The 15,569-nt window shown below is 35.1% G+C and overlaps 1 protein-coding gene and 2 long non-coding RNA genes across 3 annotated transcripts; all 3 read right to left on the bottom strand.

Moving 5' to 3' along the window:
- Positions 1-1,873: 1,873 nt before the first annotated feature.
- LOC309490381 lies at positions 1,874-2,841 on the bottom strand. Its single transcript, XR_014202676.1, has 3 exons — positions 2,574-2,841; positions 2,309-2,432; positions 1,874-2,223 (listed from the first exon to the last, which is right to left on the bottom strand). It is a non-coding gene; the product is annotated as an uncharacterized lncRNA (long non-coding RNA).
- Positions 2,842-8,172: 5,331 nt separating this feature from the next.
- Positions 8,173-9,067, bottom strand: LOC309491328. The gene is made up of 3 exons (XR_014203032.1): positions 8,912-9,067; positions 8,591-8,711; positions 8,173-8,493 (listed from the first exon to the last, which is right to left on the bottom strand). It is a non-coding gene; the product is annotated as an uncharacterized lncRNA (long non-coding RNA).
- Positions 9,068-14,024: 4,957 nt separating this feature from the next.
- On the bottom strand, positions 14,025-14,956 carry LOC309490941 (C-C motif chemokine 4-like). Its single transcript, XM_082160270.1, has 3 exons — positions 14,692-14,956; positions 14,365-14,482; positions 14,025-14,256 (listed from the first exon to the last, which is right to left on the bottom strand). Exons 1-3 carry the CDS (start codon positions 14,753-14,755, stop codon positions 14,058-14,060), a joined length of 381 nt encoding a protein of 126 aa, XP_082016396.1. The 5' UTR covers positions 14,756-14,956; the 3' UTR covers positions 14,025-14,057.
- Between the last annotated feature and the right edge of the window lie 613 nt (positions 14,957-15,569).

Raw genomic sequence — 15,569 nt, 5'->3', positions numbered from 1 at the left:
TCTGTGTGATCATCGAATCCATAAGATTAAGTTAACTCAACAATCATCTTTCCACATCGACCCCAGGCCGTTTACCTTCAGGAGTCAGAAGTAGCCTACCGTACTGTACTGTCCTCGCTTATGACATCAGTCAGACGGCGGAAGGGGGATCGAGCGGGAATCTTTATTGGTGTCGATTTTCAGTCTCTTTTTAATGATAGGCCTTACGCATCTGTCAATCATCCACGCTTGCTATTTGGGGAATGAACCCAGCGCTATGATTGGTCGAACTTTTCTTCTTTTGCTGTAGCTTGATTTGAGGACAGCGCGTGCATTGTGCACAGAGGCGTCATCAGGTTTTTGCGTAGTTTAGAGTGACAAATCGTACCAGCGTACTTTGAAGTCAAAATGCGTATCCGCTACGCAAAATGCGTACAGGTTGGCAGGTCTGTATCTTTGGAACACTCATTTCAACATACTATGATTGGACTTCTATTTTTGAATACTATTTAGGACGGATTGTATACGAATTGGGACGCACCATAAGACATCAGACAAGTTAGCAGGTGAAATTCAAAATAGAGTAGTATACTAGTATGGAGCATGGTGAATGTGATTTCACCAAGTAGAACAATATTCCAATCAACCAATCAGATTCGAGGGATAGGTTTAAAGTTAAGTTTAGACTTACAACCAGGGTTAGGGGCTTCTACACCATTCTAATTCACCTATATCTTTTCCCTCTTATTTTAGAGATAAGTGATGGGTAGGGTTAGATTTAGTCTTGCATAGCCAGACTTTCAGACTGATGGTAGAAGGTCTGGACTCTTATCGCAGCTTTTCTTGGCCAAGGACCGCCCAAGAGGACATTTGACTGAGATGTAATGCAACCAATCACAGTTTGTTTTGTTCCGCATCATGTTTAGGGGCGTGACAATACAATGTCGATGTCCCTATTACAGACCGGTGTGCATCTAGTTTAGCATCTAGTTAGTTTACTGCAACAATGGAGCCGTGAACTTCACATACTTTTGAAAATCCAGCGTTTAGTTGATCCTGATAAGCGCTCATTGTCACAGTTGTAAACACAACGGCTTTCTTCTTCCACGAGGGGTTTTGACGTCACCGCATTTGTTTCCAGGCGGACCGTTAAAGAACGCGACACACACGTCTCCCGGACATCCTGTAGAATTGAACCAATCAGATTACGACTTTGAAACTCCTGAAGTGTTTCCAGAAAAGTGTGCCATATGCATCAGACGTTCAGCCAACGATCCATGGGTGTTACGTCTGAGGCTGAGACTAGGTTAGATTTAGGGGTGGGATAGAGATGGACTTTGTTTTTGGAGGAACTGAGTCCAGGGAGTGAATTTAAAGGGGGGATGGAGTTCCAGTTCAAAATGTCTATGATTTCCATGTTTTATCCATCTAATAGCCTCCAAACACTATGCAAATTTCATACATAAATATGGTGGGATTTTCTGCATCTATGGTTTAAAAATCTTAAATATGTCCCCAACTAGAGTTTCCCCAGTGAATCTCCATTTCCACCACTGTATATACAGTATATAGAGGTCTGGTAATCGAAATGATCTGATGTAGGCCTACGTGTGTCCTCTAGAGAAATATTCAAATAGTAGTTGTAATGTGCCCTATTTATAATAATTATAGGACATTCTATTGCCTTTAGAACATGAATGTTTAAATGTTTGATATCCTTTTGTTCATAAAATAGACTTCATACATAACATTTAAAAATAATATTTGCAGGATGCTTTTTATGAATTTTACTTGAAGACAACACTGGCATCAATGAATAGAATTCAATCCAAGAATTTTAAAACATCGACATGTTTTTTATTGAAATATATGAAGTTAAATTGTCAAGTTATCTAAACTGGTGAGTACATAGTACATACGTAAGTAAATAGTAAATAAAAAAATAATGGACAATTAAATGAAGAAAATCTTAACATTTGACAACTTCTGCAATATTCTCTATTAATATTAGTAATAATAATACAGCTCATTTAAAGTTCATATCAGTACATTTATTTTTGACTGATAATGAGATTAAAATTACAATAATAACACTCTGAAATGTAGATGTAAAAAAATTCTTTCAAGTTTCATTTAGGTGAGTTTGAAGCCCTTTTCTTGTGGTTTTCTATGTGGTTTAGGTACAACTTGGCCCAGCGATTCTCAGGGTTCATACAAAATTGCCTCTTCCGAACTGTTACGAACCTACAGCAGATTACAGACAAAAGCATTAAAACAACATGAACGTGAGGGAATTCTAAAGGTTAGTAGATATTGAGAGGATACTCACACAATGTGTCTAAGGGGGCAACTGCTACTTGTCCAGATATAAGACTCCAGCTGTTTCTTAGGAATTCTGATATTGGTTACATTAAAGCAGCAGATACTATTTGCGACATCTTCTGCAAGAGTACCTGAAAAAGTAAAGGGTTCAAAATGTGATTCAACAGATTTTTAAACAGAATGTTTTTACTCTCCAGACTTTACATCCTTTACAACTTTATCCCCCGTTTTCACTCTGAAAGAGAAAAAAGATGTCCGAAGCAGACACTCACCCGCTGAGGTAAGTTGCACAGCACAACACAGCAGCAGAAGCAGTAACGAAGTCTTCAGGACTGTCATCATTCTCCAGGTTTGATAAACCGTACGAGAGAAAGCTAGAGTATCGTGAACTTTCAGCACTCCATTATATAGAGACGGTGAACTGTGTTGAAAGAAATCCCCTATGCTGATTCTATGGACCAGTGACACAACATTTTCTAAGTACAACACTGTCTCTGAACCCTCTTCCTCTTTACTTGAAGGTGTTGCTTTATGTGCTAAAAATACAAATGTGCTGATACAACTTCACGTAAATACCCCACTTCAATTCAAATGACCTCCCATAGGCTCCTTAAAATAACTGCGCTTACAGTATCAATAAAAGTTTCCTATATCTTTACAGCTTTTAATAATATTCAAATGGATTTATCAGTGAGAAATATAATTAATTTAGAGCTAAATCCTTATCTTATCCAATGTGTTTCTCACATATACATTTACATTTATTCATTTAGCTGACGCTTTTATCCAAAGCGACTTACAATTGCTATATATGTCAGAGGTCGCACGCCTCTGGAGCAACTAGGGGTTAAGTGTCTTGCTCAGGGACACATTGGTGTCTCACAGTGGATTCTTATCCATTGCGCCACCACCACATATAGAATACAGATAGTGAAGATAAATAATACATTTTCCTTTCCGAATTGTAACTAATGTAAGGATGCCTCAAGGTTGCTTTAGTTCTTCATTATGGTTTACGCTGACTGCATAACTAGCTTTCTGATTATCTTCAGCTACATCCAGTGAAAATTCACAATGTGGGAATTGATCAAGCCTCATCCTAAAAGTATTTTAGTATAATGATCTGATCTGTCATGATCTCCTCAAATAGAATTTCTCAGTAAGGAGATAGAACAGCGTATTTATCTCTTTTGTTGGCTTAGATCATTTGGAGCAAATAATCAGAGTGTTATTTTGTATTGTATACAACCTGGTGTAATAGCTTGTCTGTAACACTAAATCTAATTTAATCAAATTTGCATTTGGTGTATGCGAAATTATTAATATTCAAGATTATTCAATTTATTCTTTTGATTAATGCTTTTTATTTATTTATTTTGTTAATTATTACTTTGTATGAATCTTATTAATCTCTTCTATTCCAGTCATTGATGGCTATGTATTCATTTAATCATCATTTATCGTTATATTCCTTGTTGCATTATTATTTTACATGTTATTGATTTCTTTAATCATTTATATATTTTAATTTTTTTTACTATATGCTCTGATATGTTTGATTATTTCCAAATTAAAGATCTTTGGTTTCTCTTCTTTGCTGTAAGATCATTCTCCCTTGATTAGGTGATGTACGTTTGTATCAAAATATAGATCCATTTCAGACATGAAATCTGATATCTTAAAGGTGTCAAAACTTGGATCTATTTTCGTCTCTTTGCAACTGTAGCATTTGAGCAGTCTAGCCATTACACCAACTATGATAACTGTTTGACCTTTTCTTATCAGATCAAATCACAAGTTTAGGAAGATGTACGTTTCCTTATTTTTATCTTCACTTCTGCTTCTTCTCTTCTACATCTATTCTACATATCTATTCTACATCTAAACCTATTTGCCATTATAATTTTCATATATATTACATTTATTTGTTGTCTTTATAATTTTACCATTTTAATTAGTAAATTTGATATTCCTTATTCAAATTTGATCTCTGACATAATCATGATTTGTATGCCTGGATCTCATTGCATCACATTTGTACAAAGATCATTGGCGTGCCTACCTCCGGAATAATCGAGATATCTATATTAAGAGTTCAGATGCAAAAGCCTCTAAGTGCCATCTGAAATTTTCTTCTAGAGTGATAATTTTTTATAAAGCTTGTATATTTCAGTTCAGTAATTAAACTTAAATGACAATTAATATGTAATTTGCATTGCCATTGAAGTAAAATTACTGAACTTAAATATACGAGCTTGATAAAAAATAATCATTCTAGAAGAAAATTTCAGATGGCACTTAGAGGCTTTTGCATCTGATATATATATATATATATATATATATATATATATATATATATATATATATATAACACACACACACACACACACACACACACACACACACACACACACATATATATATATATATATATTATATATATAATTTTGTTGTGATATACACAGAGGTGTAAAATACTTGAGTAATTTTACTTGATTACTGTACTTAAGTATTATTTTTGGCGATTTTTACTTTACTAGAGTACAATTAAAAATCAATACTTTTACTTTTACTTAATTACATTTTTAAGAAAAAAAGTACTTTTTACTCCTTATTTTATTTATAGTCAAAAAGTACTTCTTTTTTGGAGATCACTTCATTCTATTTTCCCTTGCTATTATCAAACCAATTGAATTGCGCTCATGCCCAGTTTAATTTAAACGTCATTTATTCTGCCAATAAGATTCGTTTTCACATTCCATGAAATTGGGAAGACACATTCATTGGTCCTTTGGAAGTGACTTCATACATCTATAGAGAGCCTAAGTCCCTTCCCTTCCGGTTGACCACCATGGGACCTTATGTCGGAGAAATATTGTATGGTAGTCAATGGCGAGAGACAACAAATATTTTGATCTCGTTTGAATTGTGCCCTGAATTACACACATGATGTTTGTCAATTAAAAAGATACATTTTAAAGTCAAGAAAGTCGCAGTTTGATGTAAAACTGTTGAGGTGTAAGACTGTGAAAATACGTAATTACAAAGACTACAAACCCAAAAGGCGCACATGTGACGTCATACCTTTTCTTTCAATGAATGAAGCTAACTTTACTGAAGCTTACGTCTGTCATTTTTTCTATAGTCTTACGTTATAATCGTAATGTTACGCCGTAATGCCTGAGTGTTTTGTACCAGACTGCACACATACGAGCAACGGATCTTGTGACGTACATAGTGCGAGATTAGAGATGTAGTTCATTGAGCGATTTTCACTTCTGTTTTATGACAAACTGCGGCTTTCTTAACTTTCATAATTATCTTTTAAATTGACAAACATCATGTGTAATTCAGGGCACAGTTCAGACGGAATAAAAATATAAGTTGTCTCTCGCCATTGACTAGGCCTAGGCTACCATACATATTATTTTTCGAAATAAGGTCCCATGAGCCGGAAGCGGAGGGGAGGGACTTAGGCTCTCAATGCACAGCACCTTAAACTGGAAATTAGAGAAATGATAACAGTCAATCAGTGGAAGACAATGGAGGAAGAACGTGATTCAGCTGCGAACCCGTGGCCGTACCTTAGCGAATTCTATTCTTTTAGTGGTAAAAGTATGTTTAGTGGATTGTTTAAAGCATGTTGCATACTGGCATTAGATAGTAGTCTTATAGTTTGATAATTAAATACAATTAAATACAAACAGTTCTAAAGCAGGATAAAACCTTGTATGTGGTTCATTGACTTCATGTTTTTAGAGATTAAAAGCTCTAGTTTCATTCTTGCTTTTACTTACTTCTTTAATACTCAAGTACAATTTTAATGTGGTACTTTTTTACTTTTACTCAAGTACGATTCTGGCCAGATACTTTTACTTTTAATTGAGTAAAATTTTCCCTCAGTACTTGTACTTTCACTTGAGTAACATTTTTGAGTAGCCTACTTTTTACACCTCTGGATATACATTGCCTGTCCTTTGGTTTGTATAATAGTAATTTATACAACTAGATTTGGATTATTAAACAATGTCGAAATAAAGTGAATCTGCAGAGTTTTGCATTCAAATGCATGTAAAGGGAACCATTGCCACAGAGAAGAAAGAGTTAAAACTCGTCACATCACCGCTAATAAACATCTGAACACACAAACAACGATCAAATGCACATTGATGGATCTTCTTCTGTCTGTTCTCCGAAATGTAATCAGATGTATATTTCTGCAAGCGCGTTTAAACTGGCTAATTGTGTCTAAGGCAGGCAAAGGCATTCGTTTTCAAGAGTTTACACTCCACTGCTCAATACACACAAATTACCACGGGATGGCGCGGGTGTTCCATTCATAAACTGTGAACAATGGTAGCTTATTTACAGTTTTTCTCCATTGTTTACACATATTTTCTGGTACTTGAGACACAATGACCACAACATGTAACTCATTCACCAACCACCTGAACCAATTCTGCTAAACTACAAGCACAATTCCTGCTTTACACTCAAATTGCAGTTCTAAAACACACTTTTTTCAAAACACTACACACAATTCTCTGCTTTTGGCACAATTTTCATGCAGAAAATCTCTTGTTTTCACAAGGAACACACTGCCATTCAAATATGCACACTGACTCATCACATGGGCAAACACCCGTCACACAGTTTTACAATTAGCAATCAGAGCTTTAGCATAAAAGGGCAATAGGTCAGCTCTTCAATGGTGCAATGGATGCCAACATTGGATTTTTTATTTTTTTACTGTAACTGTATACAGTAAATTCTTCTGTTGTTTTGTATGTAGACCACTGTATGTACAACTTTGTGTTGGTTGGGATGTACAAATTGTGGGAATGTACAAATGTACATTGTTTTTGTGGGAAAAATAAAATATATTTGTTACCATGTATTTGTGTGTTCTGAGTATAAAAACAATATTCTCAAATATTTTACATCACACTTATGTATGTACTGTCTGTAGTAAGTGTAACACTGAACAAAAAAAGGCCTAAGTCATTATGATAAATGGAGAAGAAGTGTTTTCCATTCATCATAGTGTTTTACACTGAGCACATCAGTGTTCAACTGGATCTTATAAATGTCTATTCATTTGATGGTTTGTGTGTGTCATTTGAAAAACAAAATACCATTTTGAGAAGAAATAACATTGTTTTGAATGTAAAGTTTCATTTTGCAGGAGAATTGAGGGGTTTTGCCCATTGTGTGTGTTTTTTTGGATTTGTGTGTAGAGTTCTGAGAATATGAGGCATGCTTTCAGAAAATGTGTGTAAACAATCGAGAAAAACTGTAATGTATAGGCTACATTTAGGTAGCCTACATGTCCAAAAAAACTGGTAGGCCTAATGTCATACTTTGTAGTAGTGGTATTGTGGCGTAATAATCTGTTTGGTTGTAAAATGGATTTATTACCTCAATGAAATTAAATCGAATTTATCATCCTGTTGAATCATTCATTCACAGACAGCATACGAAGATGTTCAGATAATAAAGATCTTCATCGCTGGCTAACAAAATTATGCATTTGTAGATTTGCTTTCACTTGACTGTAGGTCCACGGCCACTTAAATCTTCCTGTTACGACTCCCGAGTCCGAGTGTGAAACCGCTTCAGACGATTCAGTGCGAACAGGAAACTGAACAAATCATTCAAACTGATTCGCAAACCGATTTAGACAGTTCTGCCAACCTGTTTGATGAATTATCAATGCCTTGTGTACATTTTTACCAGGACAGATCAAGTAGGTGTTTCAATTGAAATTCTTGAAAAACCCAATACATTTAATAATTCTCAAAAAAAGATCTGACTTCAGAAATAAATAGCACTATTGTGTATTATAATGAAATATCATAATCAGAAGACACCTTTAGAAATGCACTTTTATTAGTCATTTTAATGTCCGCAAAACACTACAATGCAGCTTCATATTTGTATAAATAGAGAGAAAACGTTTATCATGCAGAGGTGTACAGAATAATTGAAAAGAAATATTAATAATAAATAATTATAATAGAACAATAAGTATGAAGATTTTTCTCCATTTAAATACTAAACAAGATTTAGACTGTAGTGCTCGAAGTCTTTGCTGTAGTTGTTCTGTGTCTGTTGTTCACTTTAGCAACATGGTCGCTCACCCAGGACGTGTTTGGATGTACACAGATCTCCCTTCCAATAACTGTCCGAAACCTGAGGACAAAAAAACCATCAAAACAACACTTAGGTAAAAGATTTGATCAGACTGAATCATTCCGTTTGGCTCTGTAAATCTTGAGAGGAAACTTACACAATAGCTGATATGGGACAGCTGCTGCTGGTCCTGTAAAAAGACACCACTCGGCTCAGGGGGATTTTGATATTGGAGAACTGGAAACAGCATGTTGCTCGAGCTTCGAGTGCTATAGGACCTGAACGAATTCAATGTGTTATGTCAGTGAAAAACATTTCAAAAGGCTTCACCTTTAAACTTAATAAACGTACAGTAAATGCAAATGCTGACGAAATAAAATGAACTGCATTATAATCCCCAAAAATGAACGGCATTATAATCCCCCAAATAAACTGCATTATAATAGCACAAATAACATGATCTACATAATGTACTCACTACTTGAAGTCAGCTGAATAGAGATGAAGAGCAGCAGAAACATCAGATTTCTCATTTTTCACACGTTTCAGCCCTTACTGATCTATGAGTCTGGTCTGAGAGTGTGTATAGCCTACTGAATGACCTGTCGGTGTCGCATTATATATTGAGGGACATTGACGTTCATTGATGACATTCACAGAAATCTGTTTCAAAGTAGTGACTGAATGAGGATCCATATTTGTTCCCTTTTTGTCTGTTCCTTCTCTTGCACAAATTTCTTTTTTTTTTTATTATGTTTTGGCTCTGAGAAAATAATGTTTTTCCTGCAATTACAATCTTGCTAGACATAAAATAAGGGGTTTGGTACATACAGAAAGTATTGTTTACTTAAGAATTTCTGAGTTGAAATGATTATTTCTTAATAATTTTGAATTGATGCAATTGTATTGTTTATGGTCTTTATGTGCAATTTCTAGATTCTGCAAGTGCCTTATATTTAGAATCAATATCTCTGCACTCTTAAAAATAAAGGTTCCAAAAATTTTTTTTTTCTTTTTTTACTTTTTTTTTTTTTTCTTGCATGTAGAAGTACCATTTTTGGTTCCCCAAAGAACCTTTCAATTATCTTTTCTTAAAAGAAGCATAGTCTGAAGAACATTTTAATCTATAGAACCTTGTCCACTATAAATAACCTTTTGTGCAATGGAAATGTTCCATTGATGTTAAAGGATGTTCATGGAACCGCAAAGAAGCTTTATTTTGGTCAACTGATATTGTTTTTCAATGACATGATATTTAGAGAATAAAAATTTAAATAATGCTGATTTAATATATAATTACATTTAATGACAAAGAATTCAAATAATATTATGATTAAATGTAAATTAGTTAATTTGACATACTACAATGAAAAGGAATAATTCACCTCAAACTAAAAATGCTGCCATCATTTACTCACTTATGTCTTTCCAAACCTGTAGGCCTAATCTTTCTAATAGGTGGTACGCAAAAGATGATATTCTGAAGAATGTTTACATCTAATTTCCATAAAATGAAAGTGGATGGTGATCAGTGTCTGGATGCTTAAACTGCTTAGACTAGTCTAATTAGTAATCTGTTATTTTCTTCTTTAAGAAGGGTTATAACATTTTTAATTCAGTTACATAAAAACATAGATTTGAAAAAGTAAGACTGATGACTGATTAACACTTGTTGGACAAACTGCACTCTTATTGGCATTTGGAAAGGATCCATTGCACAAAAGGTTCTTTATAGTGGAAAAGGTTCTTTATTCAAATGTTTTTCACACTAAGAAAAAAAAAAGTAAAAGCAGCATAAATCATCCGAAAAATAGATCATATACAACCTGTGTGCATATTTCAAAAAATCTGAAGACATGGTAGCTTTGTGTGAGAAACAGAATGAAACTCATTTTTCAAATCTTACCTTGACATTTTTACTTTATTATAGCCATGGTAACCATTGACTAACATTTTTTAAAAATGGGCATCTTGAACATTCTGCTATGAATTAAAATTGTTGTGTTTCCCACTAGAAAGAAATGAGATGTCCGTGAGCAAATAATCACAGATTTTAGTTTTTTAGTTGAACTATCATTTTAAAGGGCCATGTGAATATTTCACAGAAGCAAATGTTTTGAGAACATATTTCAGTGTCATGCAGAGGGTAACTTTTTCTCATTGTATTGCCTACTGAGTATGAAAGAGAATCCTGTAAAAGATATTCAAGTAAATTCACATCTGAGGATCAACCATGATGATATCATGGTTTGAGCTGTTTCCATTCATCATCATTATTCTACTTCTGTTTTATTTCTCCTCAGTGTTATAAGAAATGACCCAATCCATGCTTTCTTCAAGTTAGCTTACTCAGCATTCACTGTCTGAATATTTCACAGGGGCAAATATTCTGAGAAAGAGAGATGTACAGTATGTCCACCAGAGTTTTTTTTTTCATTATAGTTTTGTTTTAGACTTGACTTTCCCTTACTTTCTTTTTACTACAGTTTTGCGAGCGAACGTAAAGTTTCTCGGGGGAAAGCAAAACTTTTGCAAGCGAATGCAAAAGCATTTAAATATAGTTTTTCCTCCCATCTCATATTTTTTTTTCCATCACCATGTCCCTTTTAGGGGCACTGTACTTTTCTAGTTTACTAACAAGACCACTTCTCTTCATAATTGTAAAAAAAAATTCTAAGTAAAAACAAAACATAAGTTTGACCCAGACAGGCAGTTTTTACATGCTCCTCCACTAATAAGAAGAAAGAAGAAACTAGATTTCTTGTGAATGGAACACGTGGTGTTGCATCATGTCTGTGTGGTTTTAAAATCACCTCCTCAGCATTTACGTACATTCATGTATTTCACTGCTTTGTGTCACAATTGCAGCTCTGTATTATGTTGCGCTGTAATGTCTTAAGACTGCAACAGACTGAATATTTTGCTCAAGATCGGCCTTGCTAGTCTCAAATTAAGGGTGAATTTTAAGTAGTGAGCATTAAAGGTGCTCTAAGTAACTTTTTTACCTTAACTGAACAGCTTCGGAGTCATTGGAATGGTTATATTACTTATTTCGGGTTGAATGGTGGTCGTTTCGCACCCCCCTGGTGCCCGTGAGCGGAAAATCTGCACTTGCAACTTTGAGCCGGCGGGCCGCCGCGTCAGGAAGTATCGTGTGATATCAGGTGGTCTCGCGATGTAAACAATTGCTTTACGGCCAAAAGAAATCTGCTAAAATGCTGTCATTATTGCGCTCCCTCACGCTGTTCGAACCCGAATGAAGAAGACGTTTGAAAGAATGTCCCATCTGCTTTGATGTCGTTGATCTACTAGCCTCTGGTGTCTGAGAATCGCCAACGAGTTTTTACAACAGTGTTGTCAAATATCTATTCCGAAGCTGTGGGGGGAGCTCTAGAGAGAAACCTGCGAGCAAAAAGCGAGAATACAGCGAAGAAATCCCGAAACTACTGAGCCCTGCTTTAAAGGCACACTATGCAAGAAACCAGCAATGCAAGTTTGAGAGGTGGCGACCCAACAACTCTCGCGAGAATCAAGACTTTACGGCACAACGTCACATACATCAACAACATATGAAGCAGCCTCTATGGAAGACACTAGCAGAGTCGACGAAGAAAACGAAGAAAGCGTGGTCGGAAGAGTCAAGGAAAAGAAAACGACGGCTCTGCGTGAGTGGTATTTACGACAGTAACGTTAAATACAAGTACTCTAGGGGTCGCTGTTTGAGAAAAACGGAAACTGCATAGTGTGCCTTTAAACATCAATACGCTCTATGCGCGAACGCTGCTGACGTATTTCCGGTAGAATCTCAGCCAGTGTCTTTACTTCCGCATAGTGCGTTCTATAGCAAAGTGGATTAGCGGCAAAACTTTCGTAAATTTCTCAGAAACGGAGACAATGATTTTAGAAACCGATTAGCTAGTCAGATTTCGCATGATATGAGAGAATACTCACCCTCAAAGTTGTAGATGTAGCTTGAAATCTATAATTTAAAGCCCTTCTCTTTCTTACTCTCAGGTGTGACAGCTACTGCCTCACAATATTGTTAACATCATTCACGTTAACCGCTGGAATTTCTTGTAAACAGTGAGTGTAATTTACCATTATCTCCAACGAATGCAAAACGCAGCACCGGATGTAACTGGGACAAAACGCGGAAGCGATCGTGCATAGAGCCTATTGCATGATGTTGCCTCAGGGGCATTTACTTTACACAACACCATTTTCAACTAAAAACGGAAAACTTTGTATGTGTTTTGGCCGTTTATTTTCACAACAATGGTGTTTTCGGGGCCTGAAAACGCAAACTTTTTAAAAATGGGGTTCAAAGTGCAAGTTTTGAAAACAATACCATTATCATCTCTGTGTACAAATGTGCAAATGTGAAACTTGTGAAAACGGTGACATCATGCGCATGGTATGTTGTCTATAGGCACGTAGAGTTTCTTTACTAAGTGACATCGCCAACTACTGGCCAGGCAGCATAATATAGCATTTTTTGTCGTTTTCATGGATCCATGTGAACAGGGATCGTTTTGACAAAGTTGTCTTCTGTATGCTGAAACTTTCAAAAATGCAAAAGAAAAAAGTTTCCGTTTTTAGTACATTGTTGTCGTCGTGTAAACATACCCTCAGAGTAACAAACCAATTTCCATCACATGGTGGATATTAGATTGAAATAAAATGATTAACGAAGAAGGAGTGACACACAGTAAACATTGTTTTTAATGTCTTTTTAAAAACAGTCATATACATTTTTTGTATGTTCTGCGGTATTGCTTTGTCACTGTTGTCTAGAAACAGCTTGCTGATATGGATGCATATGCAGAGTATACAGTTATATGTATATATATTTACTCCAAATATATATACACACAGAGAGCATCTAGAGGTACCTTTTCAGTATAAAGATAGATGTGTCTTTCAGTGTACCAGTCAAAAAAAAGCCAGTACTTTAATAGTTGGCTTACCTCTGGAACAGTCTTTTCCGATAGCTCACAACAAAAGTATGATCATACTGGCCCGTATTTCTTCTTCTTATCCCTCACACGTCTTATATTGAGTATCAGCTTCTGGCATTTTAGAGTCCTCGATTTAATTAGACTGTTAGACTGAAAAACTCTTTGGATCAGTCTATTAAACCAGTAACAGAGCTGTGATAAATGTGAGTTGATTTTTTGGAATATGTTGTGTATGAACAGCATGTCTTGTGTAGTAATTGTTTTAAACTGAATATTTACGTTAATTGTGTTGGTAATTTGCGATGAAGCTGACCTTATGGATGCAAAATGAATTTCTGTGAAAACTAACAACAAAGTTGTATTCACTGTATGAAATATTTATATTATTTTCTAGATTGTTTAATATTTATTTACTAGATTTGTTTTGTTTTACCCATCTCCTTTTACTACTGACTTTTAAATAAAAAAATTAAATAAGTTAAATACCATTTAGATAAAAAGATAGCATTAAAAACATCACAACATTATATTTATAATCATTTATATTTTATTAAAAAGCTCCAATCATATAACTTATTTAAAAAATATTTTCATATACACATCAGAAATAGTGGTCAGATTTACAATATAAAATGCAGAGTTCAAGTAGAAACAGTTTAGCTTGTTTTAGACTGTTGGTCTCTGAGTCTTTGCTGGAGTAGCAGTTGATGCAGCAGAAGATGTTTTTGCAGCAGCAGTTATTGTTGATGATGTTGTATTAGCAGATGCAGCAGATGTTGTTCTCTTGTCCACTTTATCAACATGGCCGTTCACCCAGGTGGTCTCTGGATCTACACAGAACTCTCTACCGGCTAATGTCTGAAACCTGAAGGGGAAAAGGACAAAAGATTTAGATCAAAGTTTTTTAATGGTTTGTCTCATTCAGATTGACTTTGCAGTTTGAAAATGAAATCATGTCTAAGATGACACTCACACAATGGCTCGTCTGGTACACTCGCTGCTGGTCCAGAAGTAAGACTTCACCAGTCTCACAGGAATCTTCACATTACTGAACTCCATACAGCAGTTTGCCACATTAATGGCATGGGGAGCTGAAATATGGAGACAAATCGGGCTATCACAAATATATACCATGCTCATGCAAAAAAAAAAGACAAAAGTTTTCAATTACTCTTGTTACTAACTTATTACAAAGTTGTTGTATTTTTAAATCACCGAATGCAACAAATTAAACTAAACCTGACAAAAATAATCTGAAAACAATTAATTTGATCTTAATTATCACTCAAAGAGTCCTCACCGCTTGAAGTCATCGGCACAGAGCAGAAGAGAACCAGGACCAGCAGAAACATCAGGCTTCTCATTCTTCAAGATGTTTGTTCACAATGACAGAAAGAGTCTGTAGAGCTTGAAGATCTCAGAGCAGATGTGTCCAGAATAACGGCTGAGCTCCTTCTTATATACATAGTAGGAGAGGAATTATTCATAAAGATACAGTATTCATGTAAATCCATTTCTGAGTAACAATATTGTAAGATGCGAGTTGTTTTTAGCTCTTCCTTTCCTTCATCCTTTTTCTGCTTTGTCGCTCGTGTAAGACAGTGGGAGGTACTTTTCTTTCAGATTCGCTGAAAACGTGTTTCAGAAAAACAACACATGGCTTCCTCTTTTCAAGTCTGCTGCATGTGCTCAGCATTTTCCTTTATGCTGTCCTATTTTTGACAGCACTAATATATTTGTTAATCAATGTCCTCTCAGAAGCTTGTCAAACAAAAAAAATCCCTCAATTCTTAGAGCTCAGATTTCTTTTCCTGCTTGTGTAAGCTTTTAGAGTAACAAATTTAATGATATAATATGGGAAGATGTTGAAGTCTATTAAAATTGTTCACAATTGCTACCCAGTTAATTATAAACTTGCTAAAATTAATAATAGTATTTCTCCATTTGCATTCTCCATTCCAATAACATGTTCTCCATTTGTCATCAGTTTGAAGAGACAATGAAATCATTTGTGTGGGACTGTGTGTATTGCAAAGTACTTTGGGTTGACTTTTCCCCCAAAAAATGTGTGACTCTGAAATTAGACCCTTCTCATTTTAAATTTGTAATTAATTTACTACTTTTTCTTGCCAAATGTTATATTCACAAATGTACATTTTCAAAGAAAAATCCTTCTTT

This window comes from Leuciscus leuciscus (assembly GCF_965113295.1).
Source record: "Leuciscus leuciscus genome assembly, chromosome: 25".
In the NCBI taxonomy this organism is placed as follows: Eukaryota; Metazoa; Chordata; class Actinopteri; order Cypriniformes; family Leuciscidae; genus Leuciscus; species Leuciscus leuciscus.
This window is presented reverse-complemented; position numbering and strand designations above follow the sequence as displayed.